The sequence below is a fragment of the Bos taurus genome, chromosome 2, assembly GCF_002263795.3.
Source record: "Bos taurus isolate L1 Dominette 01449 registration number 42190680 breed Hereford chromosome 2, ARS-UCD2.0, whole genome shotgun sequence".
In the NCBI taxonomy this organism is placed as follows: Eukaryota; Metazoa; Chordata; class Mammalia; order Artiodactyla; family Bovidae; genus Bos; species Bos taurus.
Genome location: NC_037329.1, coordinates 129,389,428 through 129,408,465, shown reverse-complemented (window position 1 = coordinate 129,408,465; position 19,038 = coordinate 129,389,428). Strand labels below are relative to the sequence as shown.

At 51.2% G+C, this 19,038-nt stretch overlaps 1 protein-coding gene across 1 annotated transcript in view; it reads right to left on the bottom strand.

The window, feature by feature from the left end:
• Nucleotides 1–19,038, bottom strand: part of ASAP3 (ArfGAP with SH3 domain, ankyrin repeat and PH domain 3) — a 44,422-nt gene that overhangs the window by 4,315 nt on the left and 21,069 nt on the right. Inside the window, exons 2-12 of the mRNA NM_001083446.1 lie at nt 16,431–16,503; nt 16,203–16,348; nt 13,180–13,254; nt 11,418–11,467; nt 3,704–3,815; nt 3,371–3,456; nt 2,874–2,949; nt 2,606–2,692; nt 2,315–2,424; nt 1,113–1,182; nt 707–794 (exon numbers count right to left, since the gene is read on the bottom strand). Of these exons, the coding sequence (NP_001076915.1) occupies nt 707–794; nt 1,113–1,182; nt 2,315–2,424; nt 2,606–2,692; nt 2,874–2,949; nt 3,371–3,456; nt 3,704–3,815; nt 11,418–11,467; nt 13,180–13,254; nt 16,203–16,348; nt 16,431–16,503 (973 nt within the window). The remainder of the gene's footprint in view (nt 1–706; nt 795–1,112; nt 1,183–2,314; nt 2,425–2,605; nt 2,693–2,873; nt 2,950–3,370; nt 3,457–3,703; nt 3,816–11,417; nt 11,468–13,179; nt 13,255–16,202; nt 16,349–16,430; nt 16,504–19,038) is intronic.

Sequence of the window (19,038 nt, the reverse complement as noted above, 5' to 3'; positions counted from 1 at the left end):
TTCCCTGGTGGCTCAGTGGTAAAGAACTGCCTGCCGATGCAGGAGATGAAGGTTCGATCCCTGGGTGGGGAAGATCCCCTGGAGAAGGAAATGACAACCCCCTCCAGTATTCTTGTCTGGGAAATCCCACGGACAGAGGGCCTGGTGGGCTACAATCCATGCGGTCAGAAAACAATTTAGGGACTAAGCACGCACGCATGCATGTGGGTGCATTTTAATCTTTAATGTGATATAGAGTGAAGCTTTTAAATAGCCTGTCCAGGGCTTAAAGAGTTGTATGCCTGTAGTAGGCTATTTGATAAACACTTGGGGCTTCCCCGGAAGCTCAGCAGTAAAAAAAAATCCACCTGCAGTGCAGGAGACCTGGTTCGATTCCTGGGTCCGGAAGATCCCCTGGAAAAGGGATAGGCTACCCCCACTCAGTATTCATGGAATTCCCTTGTGGCTCAGCTGGTAAAGAATCTGCCCGCAATGCGGGAGACCTGGGTTCGATCCCTTGGGTTGGGAAGATCCCCTAGAGAAGGGAAAGGCTATCCACTCCAGTATTCTGGTCTGGAGAATTCTAGGGTCACAAAGAGTTGGACACAACTGAGCAACTTTCACTTGTGGAATTGGACACAGACCCCCTAATTGGAGCCTCCCAGGACTGACTGGTCTCTTAGAGAAGCCTTGGCCAGTTGAGGTGTAGGGGGCAGGGACTACTCACGGGTCACCAGGTCAAAGCACTTTTTCTCCTCGGGGTTTGGCCTTACTTGGCATGTCAGCAGGGTCAGCTTCACTGGGGGCCGGTTTATCTGTGGGAAGTTGCAGATGGAGGATGTACAGTTACCCTCTGGGCCTCCCAAACTCTTAGGCCTCAGTTTCCCAATGTGTTAAATGGGCATAATAATCGTGTTCCAGTTAATGTCTCCCCTCTCCCAGCACCTCAAGGATGTGGAGGCTGGGCCAAGACCAGCTTGGGGGCTTTGGAGCCCATCCTTCCTCCTGCGGAGGGTCTCCAGCTCCCTGGATCCAGGTTTGCATCTTAGAGGGAGGGCTTGCCACCTGTCTGTTCTGAACACCAGGAGGAGAGGACCCATCATGCCCTGAGATCCCCATCCTCCAGGCCTCACCGTGCTGTGTGAGATGGTCAGGCAGCCATACTTGACTCCACACTTCCTTTTCTGCCAGACTCTTCGAATTCTAGGGCCCAGAGGGATAGAAAGACCATCACCCAGGGCTCACATTAGGTGTGAACATGTTGGTGAACAAGGTCCTAGACCAGGTCTCCGACCCCACCTGTATGACCTCCAGTCCCACTTCTTTACCTTTTCTGTCCCCTGACTCCGACCCCTATACTCCTAACTCCCTGGCTCCCTTCCGATGAAGGAGGCACAGTCCTGCCCTTAGAAAGCTCCCAATCAGATGAGGAAACAGACCCACTCTCTGAGAGTCTTTATTCTAAAGGGGACCATGTGACCTTGGTCCTCTGAGAGCTTCCGGTCTGATGGAAGAGACACAGCTCGCAACCTTAGGGAGCTCCTAGTCTGAGAGAAGGAATAGGCTCTTGACCATGAGAGATGAATTGTGATTAAAGACCAAGCAAGATAAACACCGAGACTCCCAAAATAAGATGGACTTTCCAGGTGGCACTAGTGTTAAAGAACCCGCCTGCCAATACAGGAGATATGAGACGCAGGTTCAATCCCTGGGTCAGGAAGTCCCCTGCAGGGGAGCATGACTCCCGTATTCTGGCCTGGAGAAGTCCATGGACAGAGGAGCCAGGCGGGCTACAGTCCACAGGATTGCAAAGAGTTGGACACGACTGAAGCAACTTAGCATGCGAAATAAAATGAGCAAATCCATAGTCAAAGCTACTTAACACTTTTCCTATAAGAGGTAAATATTAATTGGTTTAACCAAGTTATTTTTCTCTGATAAAAACTGATTAGTTAGTAAAAAAAAAAAAATTAATGAATGGATCCCATAAAGGCTTTTGCATTTACAGCCTGATTTTTGTTTTTCACATGAGGGAACAAGGCACAGCCAACATGTTCATGTCCAGGCATATTCAGTATATTACAACGATTAAGAGTGGGGCCATGGAGACTGCCCAAAAAGTGTTTGGCGCTGCTGTTCTCCTTCTTTCCATTAAGAACTGCAACGTTCAGCAGAGTTCATGAGCCCAGGATTCTGGTGGTTTTGCACTGCAGCATGGAGGGCCCTGGAACCCTCAACAAATAATAGGAACTAGCCCTTCAGGCGCCTCCTTCAACCCTATCATTTACGTCTGTGTGGCTTCGGGCAAGTTACTCGAGCTCTCTGAGTCACTTACCCGTCACTTTTCTTATACAAGAAGCCAACCTTCTCTGTCCCAAACTGCTTGTTGCCTTGGTGCTGGTGAATGCTGTAGCCACCTCCCGAGTTCTTCCGGCTCAGACTCTCCTGTTGCTTGGACACGTGAAGGAGACCTCAGGGCATGTGGGGCAAAGAGCCCCGTTCTGCAGGGGTCTCGCTCAGGGAGACCTTTTCAAGGGGACCCTGTGGGGTCTTCCTTTCTCTCCCTCCCTCCAGGGTGGGCCTGGGAGGGGGTGGGCACTTGTTTGGGGATGATTTGGGGGCTGACCTCTCTGCTCTCGAGCTGCAGTGTCCCTCGGAGGGAGTCCCGGAGCTGGGTCAGCTTCTGTAGCTCCTCCTCCTGGGCTTGACGCAGCTATGGGATGAAGGGTAGGACCCAGTTATCAGCTGGCAGTTGTGCCAGGCACGGAGCTCATGCCCAGAGCAGCAGGGCAGCAGCCTCGCTGTCTCGGCAGGAGCCAGCTCTTCCACAGCCACAGATGTTCCCAGGAGGACAGGGGGCTTAACCACACGCTCAGGGGTGAAGCCTGACTTACTGTGTGTACCGAGACTGCCAGCTTCTCGATGAAGGGAGACAGGCTCTGAGCTGCCTTCAAGCCATCTTGGAAAAAGCTGAGTTTGAGGCCAAGCACGGGACCAGAGAGAGAGAGAGAGAGAGAGATGAAAATGAGAGATGAAGTATGAGAGAAGGTGCTCTAAAGATCCCAGGGCACCTGGGGGGTGGTACAGTTTGATGGTCCAGATCCTGTTTTCTAGCTATGTGATCTTAGTAAATCTGAGCCTCAGTTTTTGCATCTGTAAAATGGGAATAATATCAGTAGCTGCTCAAGGGGGTTGTGTAAGTACTTAGTGCCTGATACCTGATGAACATTCAATAAAGAGCAGCTGCAAAAAGCGTTACCAATGACATACATTCACACATAGAAACTTCGAGGGTCTGCCAGACACTGGAGATGACCCTGTTCTGGGTTGCCTGAAGGGTTAAAGGGGCAAGAGACTGTGGGGATACGGGTGGGACATCAGGGGAACCTACTTGTGCTGAGCATGGAAGAATTTGATGAGGCTCTGCAGGAAATCAGGACCTTGCTTCATCTGGCTCTCCCCGGCTTTCAGCAGATACTGGGGAGAGGGCAGGGCAAAGTGTGTGACGTGAGCAAGACGGAATCCTGGGGACAAGAGGCTGCTGTCTTCATCCCCAGCTAATCTTCCTGGCCAGGACTGAACCTGGGTGACATCTCAAGGGCCATCTGGCAAGGACCTCGGCTGAGACTGTGACTGGGCCCCTGAGGGTTCAGGGATGTAGACTGGAAGACACATCCTATCCCACCCTCACCCTGGGGTCGGACTCACCCTGGGGCCCCCTTACCTCACACATGTGCAACTGGAAGACACGTCGTTCTCTCTGCGTGTCCTGGGCCACCTCCCCGGTGCTCCCTCCTATCACCCTGGCCCGGTCCCTCTCCTTCTCCAGCCTGGCCCTAGACCCCAAGGAAAGAGAGGCCTGAACAACTCTCCCTAAGCCCCTGCATGTCCCACCACCCCTACACGCTGCTCTCTGTATGGGCACACGAGGATGAGGGGGACCCTCCTTTGTGCCAGCTGTTGAGGTACAATGGTCAACAAGGTGGATTCAGAGAATCTACAGGCTGGTAGCGGGGAAAGACATGAATCAAATCACAGCCTTGCAGTGAGTAAGGGGAGAGTAAAATGTGCATCCGACCTCATCTGGCTGCTCAGGATATGGGAGCTGAGATCTGAAGTCTAAGAAGCCAGGGCTGGTGGGAGGATCAGACAGCTGCAGACAGGAGAGACAGGGCTCACAGCAGGGATGGAGGGAGGTGCTTCCAGGGCCTGATTCAGACCATGCTGAGGTTCTCGGTCTTTGTCTCAAGAGCAATAGGAAGGAGTTAAGGGTTTCTAATGCAGGGAGGGGATGGGTTCCCATAGGGCCAGGTGGCATTGGAATTAGAGTTTGCTGGAAGGGATTTAGGACCATGGGGGTTAGGAGGCACCACAAGGTGCCTTCATTCTTCTGAGCCAAGAGCTTCCATTTAGAGCTTAGAAAACCTTGATTCTTTTCTTTTGTAGGTGAAGAAAGAAAGCACTTCCCACCCTGTAGCTGAGAGTAAGCTGGGCCTTCCCCTCCTGTTCTCAGGGTTGGTGGTTTCCCCTGTTTGGGGTTGGGTGGAACTGTGGGCAATTAGTTTCCTGGAAATCCCACACCCATTAGACTACCCACTCCCAACCAGGAGAGTATTTCCACACCTGGGGCTGGACCCATGAGCCTGTGTGAAGGAGACGACTTGCATAACAGTTTTGCTTCCAAGGGGGTGTCAAAGAAGACAGATGTGGGATAACCTTACATCTGCATTACTTCCCCTCTCTAAGCCTCAGTCTCCACATCTGGAAAATGGGGCTGTTCATCTGTACCCAGATGAGATAAAGGATGCAAAAGACTGAACACACAGAAGACTCTGCAGCTGTGCTACAGGCCTCTTTCAGCTGCAGTTCTTCCATCTACGAAGGGAGGAAGCAATGGCCTAGACTGAGTTCTCAGTCTTTAGTTCTAGGCTTTACTGACCTCAGACCTCTGGAATGGTGCTTATTTGCACACTCTGTCTCTGGAGACCTGAAGAGCAGTTTCTCAACCTTTGAACTACAGACATTTTAACCAGATACTTCTCTGATGTGGGGGCCGCTCTGTGAACACAGGCTGTTTAGCAGTACCCTTGACCCCTGCCCACTAGATGCCACCAGCATCTCCCTTGTTGTGACAACCAGAAATGTCTCCTGGGGAATAGGGTGGGGGTGCAAAATCACCCCGGGTGAAAGCCACTGCTCTGAGAGCAGACTTTTGCAGGGTTTTTAGTGGTTTTGTTTTTAATTTTCTTTGAAGTGGTGATTCTTCATTTCGCTAAAGCTTTATAATACCCCGGGAGGGAGTCTATGGCAGGAGAGTGGAGTTAGGTGGGGACTGACCCTGGGAACAGGCTTGAGGGTCAGGCAGATGCTTTTTTTGAGATCTGAAGATGAGTGGCAGAGAGAGGTGATGGCCAGGCCTGAGCAACAATGAGCCCGGCAGCTCATTAAGCAGGACGGGGGACTGTGGGGGCAGAACAACTGGGAGAGGGCAAGGGGGGCTCCTGCCTTCACTGTTACCATGTCTGTAAACAGGGAAAAATGAAAAAATGAGCTACATATCTATCAACGGGAAGTGGTTAAATAAATTATGCTATGACCACACATAGGGATATTATGCAGCTGTTAAAAAAGGATGGGGAATACACTGACGTTTTGGAAAGCCTGCTCCAGAGTAAACGGACGAAAAAGAAGCCACGGTAAAGTGTCATGTCCAACTCTCTGCAACCCCATGGACTCTACAGTCCATGGAATTCTCCAGGCCAGAATACTGGAGTGGGTAGCCTTTCCCTTTTCCAGGGGATCTTCCCAACCCAGGGGTTGAACCCAGGTCTCCCACATTGAAGGCAGATTCTTTACCAGCTGAGCTACAAGGGAAGCCCAGTACAGTGGCTAGAAATGTGGATTTTGGATTTATGGCAGCTCCCTTGCTTATTTAACCTTTATGCATCTTTCTAAACCTCACCTTCCCCATTTCCAAAAATAAGACTAATACTGCCTAGGTCTCAAATGATCTAACGCATTGGAGACATTTAGTACAGTCCCTGGTTGTGGTAAGGCCCTCAATAAATGGCAGGACTATGATGCTGCTAATGACACTGATGATTAGAGTAATAACCTGGTGATTCCTTTAGATACTTTTTTTTAGTGTAGGGTAGGCTTCCCTGATAGCTCAGTTGGTAAAGAATCCACCTGCAATGCGAGAGACCTGGGTTCGATCCCTGGGTTGGGAAGATCCCCTGGAGAAGGGAAAGGCTACCCACTCCAGTGTTCTGGCCTGGAGAATTCCATGGACTGTATAGTCTACAGGGTCGCAAAGAGTTGGACACGACTGAGCGACTTTCACTCACTGACTTCACTCACTTCTTATTTAGGGCTTCCCTGATAGCTCAGTAGGTAAAGAATCTGCCTGCAATGCAGGAGATCCTGGTTCGATTTCTGGGTTGGGAAGATCTGCTGGAGAAGGGATAGGCTACCCACTCCAGTATTCTTGAGCTTCCCTTGTGGCTTAGCTGGTAAAGAACCTGCCTGCAGTGTGGGAGACCTGGGTTCTATTCCTGGGTTGGGAAGATCCCGGGAGAAGGGAAAGGCTACCCACTCCAGTATTCTGACCTGGAGAATTCCATGGACTGTATTGTATAGGGTCGCAAAGAATCGGACACAACTGAGTGACTTTCACTTCCAATAATTTTTTTTTTTAATGCCGGTCTAATGGAGATTAAAGGATAGAAGCTGTTTAGTTCAGGATGAAGATAAGCTGTAAAGTATGATACAGGGCCTTGTGATTAATCATAGCTTTGTCCTTCAGCCTCAGCTATGGTAATTATAGAGATTTCCCTACAAAGTCTGATATAGTCACCCAAGATGACCCGAATCACCTCACACTAATAGCTGGGAGTGCTTGTATTGCAACACACACACCCCGACCCAGAAAATAACAAATTCCATTCCCTCCCTGTCCTCAAAGGATCACCAGTGTTTCTTAAACATTTCAAACCTTAAGAATATTTTTTATTTCCTTTGAATGGAGTTGCAGCAGGAGTGAAATAAAATAGTGAAAAGTGCTGAAATGCTAGTTACTAAGAAGACAGAGACAATTGGAGAAGGGGACCACAGCCATTGTCTAATGTGATCCAGGGGATGAGAGACAGGTACCGGTAGAGTGAGGACGTCGGGGTGGGGAGATGGGAGAGGGAAGGAATCAAAAGGAACCGTGCACCTGCCAACCTGGCCCCGTGAACCACCTCTCGGGCGATGCCTTTTCCAATCACCCTTCTCTCCACCCAAACAAAACCACCTGCCCCTTCTGCGACTCTGTGCTGATACCATCGCTAGAGCACTTTTATTTTGTATCTTCATTCTTTTGGGACTTTCTTCTTGCTAACAAACCAGTGGGATCCACTAAGGCAGGGATTGTGGTGGTATTTTTTTCCCCTCACTACTCAACCTAGAAATTGGGGATGACCGCCCCTTTTCCCTTCCAACAACAATCAAAACTGATAACTGATGTAAAAAGCTTATCACAGCAGTTGGCACAAAGGAAGCTCTTAAGGAAGTATTATTAGCTGCTGTTATTAATATTTATTTTGAAAAAGATGTATTTGGCTGCACTGGGTCTCAGTTGAGGCATGTGGAATCTTTAGTTGTGGAATGTGAGATCTAGTTCCCTGACCAGGGATGGAACCCAAGCCCCATGCATTGGAAGCATGGAGTCTTAGCCACCGGGCCACCAGGGAAGTCCCTTAATAATTATTTTTAAGCGATAATTTTGTACTGTGTGCTCTGCTAGACCCATCACACACTAAAGCAACAACCCCGCAAGGCAGGAATCATGACTTTATTTTATAGACAGGGAGCCTGAGGCTGAAATGGTAAGTGACTTGTCCAAGCCACACAGCCGCTAAGAACTAGAGCCAAGATTTGAACCCAAGTCTGCCTGATGCTAGAGCCTTAGGGAGGGTGCTGGTAGCCAACACTGTGGCTCAGATTCATCCCATCCCTCCTTCCCTGGCTGGTCTCCCCAAGCTGGTGACAGTCGCAGTGTCTCTTCTGATAGATCATGGTCAGAAACTATCTTACAGAAGGTGAAGCTGAGACCCAGAGAAGGGAGGTAATGGCTCAAGATCCCAGGCTGGTGGGGGAAATGCTGGGAGCAGAGGTCTGGGCTTCTGCCTCTCTACCCCGTGGTGTTATTCTGGCCCCAGTTCTGGCTCAGCAAGAGGGCAAATAAGCACGTGTTGACCTGCAGTGCCAGGGGCTGTCTCGTCTCCACATCAACCCTGGAAAGTAATGTTGGCTCCATTTTTCAGATGAGGAAACAGCCCTGAAAATGGAATAGCCTAGGTAACTGTGTCCGCTGCCCAGGGCCTGGGATGCCTTTCTTAGCAGCCCCAGGTGGGGAGGGGACCTCCTACAGCAACAGCCAGTATGTGAGAAGCTGGTGGTGATCAGCAGATGTTATCAGGGCCCTGGGTCCTTGCAGCTGCTGCCCAGACTGGTCTGGTAAGAATGAAGTGCAATTACACAGCAACTTTTGGTTTGCTAATATATAGCTATACCTGGAGCCCTCATAAAAGGAATGCACACAGTCACCTGTGCCAGGACATAATGGCTCAACCTGTGTAACATGAGAAGGAGACAGGAGGCTACGTGGAGTGACCGGAAGAGCACCAGACTCAGAAATCCTGGGTTCTAACCTAGGTCCTGTTGGTAATTCACTGCATAACCTCAGCCAACCTCTTTCCCCATCATTCCACAGACTTTTCTTTCAATGAAACCTCACAGGCAAGATCAATATATCAATCTGGTAAAGGCCCAGCTGCTTGGGGAGGTCAGCATTGCGTAGGGCTTATTCTACTTAGTAGATCGGTGGTCCCCAGTGTTTTTGGCACCAGGGACAGGTTTTGTGGAAGACAATTTTTCCAGGGGCCAGGGGTGGGGATGATTTGGGGGTGGTTCAAGGGCATTACCTTTATCGTGCACTTTATTTCTGTTCTGCGGCACTCTCAGGATGTTCTGCCTTGACTTTAGGGTTAGGGTTTGCCCTCCCATGAGAATCTAGGGTTCTCTGATCCGCCGCTGATCTGATAGGAGGCAGAGCTCAGGTGGCAATGTGAACGATGGGGAACAGCTGTAAATACAGCTGAAGTTTCACTGTCTTGCCTACCACTCATCTCCAGCTGTGCAGCCCAGTTCCTAACAGGACTGGTACTGGGGGTTGGGAACGCTTGTAGTAGATGATTTCCTGAAAGGCTAGGGGCTCTGTCAAGGGTAACTCAGGAAGATGAAGGCTATGTGATCCCACATCAAATCAGAAAGAGAAAGGTCTTCCGCCTGCATGTCCACACCCCTCCCTGGGCGCTGATGAGAACGGGTGGCCACGCCCATCACAGCCCCACACCCTCCAGCACCAGCTGTATACCCACAGCTGGGGCGCACATGGAGGCCCTGGTGGAGGAGCCGTTTCAGCCTTCCGTCGGACTCAGGGAGGTCCCCATGGTGCTGGGAGCCTGAGGAACAATAAAGCTCCAGGAACTACTTCTCGGAAAGGTTCTACAGAAATAATCATGGGTGGGAGCAAGGATGCACTTCCAAGGATGCCTCCCGAACAACAAGGGCAGATTAAATACCTGGTGGGGGTGCATATATTGAGACACAGTGCACCCATTTAAGCGACGTTATTGGACTTCCCTGGTGGTCTAGTGGTGAAGAATTTGCCTGCCAATGCAGAGGACACAAGTTCGATCCCTGGTCCATGAAGATTCCATGTGCCACAGGGCAACTAAGTCTGTGTGCCACAGCTACTGAAGCCGGCACACCCTAAAGTCTGTGCTCCACAAGAGAAGCTACCGCAAGCAGAGGGGAGCTCCGGCTTGCCACGACTAAAGGAAGCCTGAGCGCAGCGACGAAGACGCAGTGCAGCCAAAAATAATAATTAAATAATAATGATAATGTAACATTGTATGTAAAAATATGTAATGATGTAGAAAGATGGTCATGATGTATTTTTAAGCAACCACCCCAGTATAATTATGATATTGGTTCTGTAAAAATAGTTCTTTATACATAGAAAAATGACTAGATAGATGTTAATACTTTAGGCTTAGAAATAAAGGGTCAAAACTGCCCTGGTGGTCCAGTGCCAATTCAAGGGCCTGCATTTGATCCCTGGTCACGGACTAGATCCCATATGCCACCACTAAGAGTCTGTATGCTGCAAACTCATTAGCCTGGCACAGTTAAATAAACAAATAAATAAAAATCAATGTCCAAAAAAGAGAGAAAAGAAATGAAGGCTCTTCTTCCTGGTTTTCGGTAGTTTCCTCTCCCCACACAAGTTTTGTTTGTTTTGGCCATGCCACACAACTTGTGGGATCTTATTTCCTTGTGGGATCTTAGTTCCCCAACCAGGGATTGAACCTGGGTCACAGCAGCGAAAGCACGAGTCCTAACCACTGGAGCAACCCAGGAACTCCCCCTCCTCCACTTTTTAAAAATGATGAAATTACAGTGCTACCCACACTATGGAAAAAATTCTAAAAATAGAGAAGTACTAGATATCCCCCTGCAGGACCCTAATCTTCTCCTAAGGATAACTTAAATTTTTTTCCTCTTCTACCTCCCCGTATTTTCCAAAGTTACTCATAATGAACACATATTGCTTTTGAAAACTGCAAGAGAAGCCAACATTTTAAAAAGAAGAGTAAACAGTGCCCTGAGGTTCAGTGGGCCCGGCTGGGCCGGGGCAGAGGGCTGGGGTCGGGACTTGGACAGACTTTAGAAGGCAGAGCCCGAGGAGTCCCCACTCAGGAAGAGTTGGTCACTGGGCACCTGGGACTCTTGTCGCCATAATGTCCCAGTAGCTAGTGAGAAACCCGGCTGGTGCACACAAGAGGCCTGGGTATGGCCTTTCCTCCTCTGTGTCCAACTAAATGCTTACAGATACTCCCTGGTGTTGCAGAATCAGGATCACCAAACATGAGTCCCAGCTCTGCCTCTGCCTAACTGTGTGGCCTTGGGCAAGTAACTTAACCTCTCTGAACCTCTAATTCCTCCTTTGATAACTGGGATACCAATATGTCCCTCAGAGGCTGGGTGAGTGTGAGGGTGGATGTCTGGCACTTGGAGGTGTTCGGTAAATGGATGCTCCTTTCTGTCTCTCTACCCATGTTGGCACCACCAAGCAGAAGGGTCTCTGAGAGGAGCATCTTGGGGTCCTTTCACAATAGCTCCTCCTTGGTTGTCTCATGGTCAAGCCCCCAGACTCCTTTCAAGGTCTGGGCATAAATACCCCCCTCGCGTAAACATTTCTGGAGAGCGAGATGCCATGCACTTCCGGGTGACACGCCCTGGTAGCGCTTGGTTTCTTCCCCACATCCAGCCCCCTGCTGCAACAGAAGCATCACTCTCCTAGACCAACCACCCTGGCCACAGTCACTTACATTTTGGCTTCGTAGTCCTTCCATGCCTTCTCCAGCTGCTTTTTGGAATCCTGTAGTTCAGGAAAAAAAAAAAAAACACAATTTGCCCAAAGAGGGTCTTGGGGTCTGGAATCAACAGGACACTGTGCTACAATTAGGGGGACCCTGTGTTTGCAGGCTGAGAGCCACCCTCCAACCAGCCCGTATTCACATTAGCCCTGACTGCAAACCTAATCAGCAAAATAAACCCTACTGACCCCACTTCTCAGAGCAGAGGCCCTCCTGCCAACCGACCTCTTCCCACAGTTGCCAGTAATCAGTCTGAACTGGTAGGCTCAGGCCTAGGATATTGGGGCTATTTGGGGTGAGGTCTGCCCTGAGTCCCCTCTCTTAGAAGATGGAGATCACCATGAGGAAGAAGAGGGAGGATAAAGATCAGAATCCTCCCCCTAACTCTGTCCCACTGGTTCTCCTGCCTGGTTCTAGCTCATCCTTTCAACAGGAAGGTACAGGTTGAGGGACATATGCACAGAGAGGCCAAGAAGTCTACCCAAGGCCACACAGCAAGCCAGAGAGACCTGGCTGATCCCAGGCCCCATCCAGCGGGCTGCTCACACCCTTCAGAACAGTCAGCCCCGGCATTCAAGGTGTCTCCGTCTGCCAGGTGGAAAAGCTGCCTGTCTGGTTTGGGTGGTTCCCAGACTGGTGCTTAGCCAGGGGTGATGGCTCCTCCCCTGGGCCTTCTGGAGCAGACTTCCCAGGGAGATTATCCTGTTACTTTGAGCTCCGGTTTGCCTCCAGCCAGGGGCTGCCTGGTGCAGATAGCGCAGCAAGCATGGGGGGGTCAGGAGCCCTGGCCTCACACTGGCTCCTCTACTGACCAGCTGGGTGACTGTACTGCTAAGTGCTAAGTCGCTTCAGTCATGTCCGACTCTGTTCGACCCCATAGACAGCAGCCCACTAGGCTCCCCCGTCCCTGGGATTCTCCAGGCAAGAACACTGGAGTGGGTTGCCATTTCTTTCTCCAATGCATGAAAGTGAAAAGTGAAAGTGAAGTTGCTCAGTCGTGTCCGACTCTTAGCGACCCCATGGACTGCAGCCCACCAGGCTCCTCTGTCCGTGGGATTTTCCAGGCAAGAGTACTGGAGTGGGGTGCCATTGCCTTCTCCGGGGTAGACTGTAAGCAGGTTATCAAACGCCCGAGCCTCGGTTTCCTCAACAGCAAAACGGGGATGACCGCACCTACAGGACACACCTCATGGGGCTGTTATAAGATTCCATGAGCTATTTCCAAAAGGGCCCTGGCTCACCTAGGCTCACCCCAGACCCGGGCCCTCCTGTCTTTCTGGGGGTCAATAATACGAGGACAGCACACCCACTGTGACAGAGAAGGAACTGGCACCCCACTCCAGTACTCTTGCATAGAGAATTCCCTGGACAGAGGAGCCTGGTGGGCTCCTGTCCATGGGGTTGCACAGGGTTGGACACGACTGAAGTGACTTAGCATGCATGCATGCACTGGAAAAGGAAATGGCAACCCACTCCAGTATTCTTGCCTGGAGAATCCCAGGGACAGAGGAGCCTGGTGGGCTGCCATCTTTGGGGTCGCACAGAGTCGGACACGACTGAAGCGACTTAGCAGCAGCAGCAGCACACCCACTATGACAGCTTCACTTGGCCTCCGTCCTCAGCCCAGCCCTGTCCCCCACTATGGTCTCCTGCCTGCCCCACTTCTCGATCCATCTCACCACCTCTGGGCACCCCTCCCCACATGGAAACTCACCTGCCGTCCGTCCCTCAGCTGCCCCTTCAGCAGAGTGTCCAGGGGGAAAGAGACAATGTTGTTCAGGTTCTGAACCTGGAAGAGGCAGAGACCCCCACACCCCACCTTGAGCGAACGCCTGTCCAGCCCCACAGGGCTCAGGGTACAGTGAGGCATCACCAGAACAGCACTGGGGTGAAGGAGGCAGGGGAGAGGAAGACAAGGTGGAAGGGTACACCGGGGTGGCGGGTCGGCCTCCCTGGAAAGCTCTTGCCTTCCCCCGACTGATGGGCCTCATCCCTCCACTGCCCGCTCCACTGCATCCACGGTCAGCCCTTTTCTGCTCCTTGGCCAGAGGGACACCCTCATGTCTCCTTTCTGACGCTCCGAGGTCCACCTGTGTGGCCCACCTGTTGTTTCTCCACTCCCCTGTAATGTGAGAACCCTTTCCCTATGGTCACATGGGGTGAACACGAAGTCAGAGCTGACCAGAGTGCTTCATGGGGGGCCACTGTGATTGGCTCAGGAACAGGCACGTGACCCAAGCCAGCCAATCAGGATACCTTCTGGGACTCTTCTACCAAAGTCAGGAGAGAAAGACTGTCTTTCTCCTGCAAGGTGTGAAGCTGGGCCTGCTGGGCCATCCTGCCCCCTGAGCAGAGACGGAGAGAAACCCTAAGAGAAAGAGAAGGAGCCTGAAACCAGCTGCATGTCTGATCTTCCCATTACAGGGGTCAGTGAATTCTCTTTTTGAAAATCAACCTCGAGGGGCTTCCCTTGTGGCTCAGTGGTAAAGAATCCGCCTGCCGATGCAGAAACACGAGTTAGACCCCTGATCCAGGAAGAGCAGGCATTCCCCGGAGCAACTAACCTGTGTACCACGACTACTGAACCTGTGCTCTCGAGCCTGGGGGCCGCAACTCCTGAGCCCAGGTGCTGCACGTACTGAAGCTTAAGAGCTTAGAAACAAGAGTGGCCACTGCAGTAAGACACCCAGGCACAGCAACTAGCGTAGCCTCTGCTCTCTGCAACTAGAGAAAAGCCAGTGCAGTAACAAAGACCCAGCACAGCCAAAAATAAAATAATAATAAAATAAAACAAAAAATTAACCTGAGGAATTCCCTGGTTGTCCAATGGTTAGGACTCAGTGCTTTCACTGCCAGGGCCAGGTGGGCCCAGGTTCAATCCCTGGTCGGGGAACTAAGATCCCACAAGTCGTGTGGCATGACCAAAAGAAGTAAAAAAGATTGGAAGAGAGAAAAAGACTTATTAAAAAAACAAAAACAAAAAACCTAGTTTGAGTTGAATTTCTGTCATTTGGCAACTCAAAACAGCCTATCTGATATTTCAGCCCACCTTTCAAGATACAGCTCAAGTCTCTCCTCCTCCAGGAAGCCTTCCTGACTACTTCTTCCCATGGCCTGTGCTGATCTCTTTTCTGAGCCATGGCAGTTCAAGGCCTCTGACCCAAGCTGCTGGGTCCTTGAGTTTGTGCCACGCTGCTAATCTTGCTTGGTGTCATCTCACACCTCAGTTTCTGTCTCTTGGACTATATGGCTCTCCAAGACAGAGCCTGACTCTTCCCTGTGTCACAGCCCCTGGTACAGTGCCCACCACCAAGTAGAGCCTCAACAAACATTAGTCTGACCAAAACAAGGGGAAGAGGAGTGAAGACAAAGGAGCCCCTGTTCACTGATTCAGTTGAACCCAAACACTGTTAAAGGCCTCTACTTGCAGGACAGGCCACGAGGCAGTGCTACCCAGAGATAAAGTGATGACAGATGGCATCAGCTAACGTGTACTGAGTGCTTTCCCTGGAGCAGGCACTCAACTTGAGAAATCCTCATCCCTGCTCTGTGAGGTGGAGACCATGGTTATCCCCATTTTAATTTTTAAAAATATTTATTTACTATTTGGCTTGCCGGGTCTTGGTTGTGGCATGTGGGATCTAGATCCCTGACCAGGGATTGAAACTTGGCCCTCTGCAATGGGAGCACAGAGTCTTATCCACTGGACCACCATGGAGGTCCCTTTCATCCCCCTGTTACAGATGAGGCTCAGGCAGACTGAGTGACTTGCCCAGAGTCATACACCTCGTGAGCAGCAAAGCAGGACTCAAGGCCCGAGTCTAAGCCTGAGGTCTGGGTGCTTGATCACTAAGCAGCTTGCCTTACAGAGATATGTGGTCCTCGCCTGCCAGGGAGGGCCCTGGTGGGACTTCAGCCATGAAAGCCAGCCCTAAAGCTATGGAGCCTGGGGCGGGGAGAGGGGCTTTCCTGGTAGGCAGTACCAGCAGGCTAATTACGCTCGGATGCTGGGTTCAAATCCACCTGCGTGACCTCAAGGGAGGTACTTAACTTCACATCCTAGTCTCCTAGCCCGTGCAGAGGGGGCAGTGGTAAAACCAACCCCACAGAGCTGTGCGCCAGGGTGCATGTGGACACACGTGAAGTGCCGAGAGCCGTGCTTGTGCCCGGGAAGAGCTGGGGTCTTGGGGTGGCCTCGAGGTGCGGACTTAGGGAACAAAGCCATCTCAGGAAGGAACCAGAGGCCACTGGGCCACATGCAGGAGTGAGAGGTTTACTGAGAGGAGGCACGTTCTAGGCTTTGAGGGCAAAGTAGGTGTGCTTGGGAAAGCAGAGTACAAAGCAGGTGAAGGAGAGGCAGTGGTGCAAAGACAGGAAGCAGAGCTGGCCTTCCCCTCTCTCAGGCCTCCTCCAGGGAGCCCTCCCTCACGTGGGCTCTTCCCCGCTGTGAGACCTCTCTGCTCCTGGGTGCTCACCACAGAGGAGGAGGAGGAAGGCAGGGAGGGAGAAAGGGGAGGGGAGACACCGACAAGAAGTCAGAGAGGACGAAGAAAGCAAACGGGAGGTCAGAAGTGGAAAGGGACCTCAGGTCATGGGTCAGAGGTCAAGGGGGACTAGAGGTCAAGGACAAGCTGAAAGAAGGATGGAAACCAGCCCTTTCCCAGCCAGAGTTTTAAGCCACAGATTAGATTTGCCCTGAGCCCGGGCTGAGGCCGACGGGGAGGCACAGGGCCTCACCAGGTTCTTGAAGAGCGCGGCCACCTCGCGGGTGAACACGGCCAAGTTCAGGAAGCCGGTGGACAGCTCATGACTGTTCTGGGACAGGTGGCTGTTGCCCAAGGACTCCACGGCCTCTCGGTACTGCTCCTCGTTCTCCACGTGGCCTGTGGAGGCGCAGAGTTAGGTCCAGGCTGGGGCCGGGGACGGGGCTGCCTTGGCCAGGCTGCTCCCGGTAGGCTCACTCACCAAGGCCGGAGCTGTGGATCGCACGCACGGCCTTCTTGATTCTCTGCAAGATGGCCTGGTCTCCTTCTAGCATCTGGAAGCAAATGTGGACAGAGGTTCAGGGACGCTCGGCTGGGAGGGCTGCCTGATTCTGTGATCCCGCCCTCCAAACACATACAGAGTTTCCTCCCTAGGGGCCCCCTGCAGCCTCACCAAACATAAACAGACCACCCTCCCTCACCCAGACCACACAGGAAGCCACGGGCCAGTCACACCCCTCCAGGAAGACTTGCGGGACAAGTAAAGGCAGTGATGCCAAGGCACATGGCGTTGTGGGGTATGCCAGGCTGGGTCTGAATGTCAGCTCTGACACTAACTAGTGTGTCAACCTAGACACACTGTTCACTTCTCTGAGCCTCAGATGCCTGGTCTGCAAAATGAGGATGACACTACAGAGTTGCTAAGAGAATGAATGATTTGATGAATATATACATGACACAGCAAAACACCAGAGGAAAGAACGTGGACATCTCTATATTCTTATTTATTATTTTATTTGGCTGGGTTAGGTCTTAACGGTGGCACGTGGGTAATTTTGTTGCATCACAATTTGTGGGATCTCTCATTGCAGTGCGCCGGCTTCTCTCTAGTTGTGGCGAGCCGGCTTCTCTAGTTGGTGGCGCGTGGGTTTAGTTGTCCCACAGCATGTGGGATCTTAGTTCCCCGACCTGGGACTGAACCCACATCCCCTGCATGGAAGGCAGACTCTGAACCACTCGATTACCAAGGGCAGTCCCGACATCTCTATCTTCTTGAAAGATTCAGCTAGGGAACACTTGTTCCCCACACCCCAGGCTCAATAAGCAGTCATGTGAGGACGAGGAGGAAGAGGCCAGGATACCAGTGGAGTGGGGTAGATGAGGAGGGTAGAGGGGACACTGAGCCCCCTCTGGACAGAATTGGTGGGATGGTATCAGGCAACCCAACCCCAAAGCCTAAGGGTTGCAGAACAAAGTCAGACTGTAGGGAAACCAGAAGATGTAATGGGGAGAAGCAGGAGTCACATTTTCCTGGGGGCTCAACCCAGATGGAAACCTCCCAGACACACTCCTGTTTTAGTGGGGTAGAGAAATTGCCAGTCTCATGAAACCCTCATGAAATGCAGAGTGAAGTGGGAAAGGACAGAATTAGGGCTGCAAAGGGCCCACAGATCCACAGGTGAGGAAACCACAGCCAAGAGACGGGGGAGTCTTGCCCAGAGTCAAAGAGTGGGACAACGGCTGAGCTGGGCTTTCAGGGGGTGCCCTGGGACAGTGCTCCATCCGCACATGATGGCCCCATCTTGACCCCAGGCCCCTGCATTTCCTCAGTGACTATAATGGAATCAAAATGTGATCTCCAAAGAGTTACTTCAATGTGACAAGAGTTAGCAAACATATTTGGAACGGCATCTGCAAAGATTCTAAAAGAAATTCATAGGACACGCACGGGGCAGATCTTGGAGGCAACAGAGTGTTCTGGAAGCCTTGGGGATGTGAGTAGCCTCTGGAGAGAGAGGGGTCTGGTCTTGAAGTGCAGTTCCACTGCCCAAATGCTGTGTGACTTTGGGCAAGCACCTATTCTTTCCGAGCTCCCTGATCAGCTATCTGTAAAATGCAGGAAATAATGCCTACCTCTCAGGACAATTATGAGGATTGTACATATGAGAGGATGCACATAAAGGGTTTAGTTTGGGTTTCCCTAATAGTTCAGTTGGTAAAGAATCTGCCTGCAATGCAGGAGACCCTGGTTCCTGGATTGGGAAGATCCCCTGGAGAAAGGATAGGCTATCCACTCCAGTGTTCTTGGGCTTCCCTGATGGCTCAGCCAGTAAAGAATCTGCCCGCAGTGCGGGAGACCTGGGTTCGATCCCTGGGTTGGGAAGATCCCCTGGAGAAGGGAAAGCCTACCCACTCCAGTATTCTGGCCTGGAGAATTCCTGGACTGTGTAGTCCATGGAGTCACAGAGTCGGACACGACTAAGTGACTTTCACTTTGGTGTGAAGCACAGACTGTGTCCTCAATGAACAGTCAGCAGTCGCTCTGATGCTAGAAAGTACCCATCAAATTCTAGGTACTTTTCCTCCAGGTAATATAAACCAAATAGTCTCTTTCCCAACTATGGCCTTGAGATAACTTTCATGTCTGGGACCAGTAGAGGCCCATCCCAGGGCTGAAAAAAGAAAGCAAGCTGAGGAATAAGGGAGACTGGGAGAGGAGGCCATAACTGACTCAGCTAAAGAACTAAGACACTTCTACTTGAGAGACAAAGACAAGAGGAGAGAACGCAGACAGGTCTGTAGTTCCTGAAGACGCAGGCTGGGAGACACGTGTTCGCCAAAGTCCTTGAGTCCCACCTTGAAATGTGAAAAGGGAAAGATAAGAGTTGATTAATGTAAGGAACTGGGACTTCACTCCAAAAGACAGTGCAGGTTAAAGATATGGCAAATAGAAGGGGAAAAAGTGAAAACAGTGACAGATTTTCTTTTCCTGGGCTCCAAAATCACTGAGGATGGTAACTGCAGCCATGAAATTAAAAGACGCTTGTTCCTTGGAAGGAAAGCTATGACAAACCTAGACAGCATGTTAA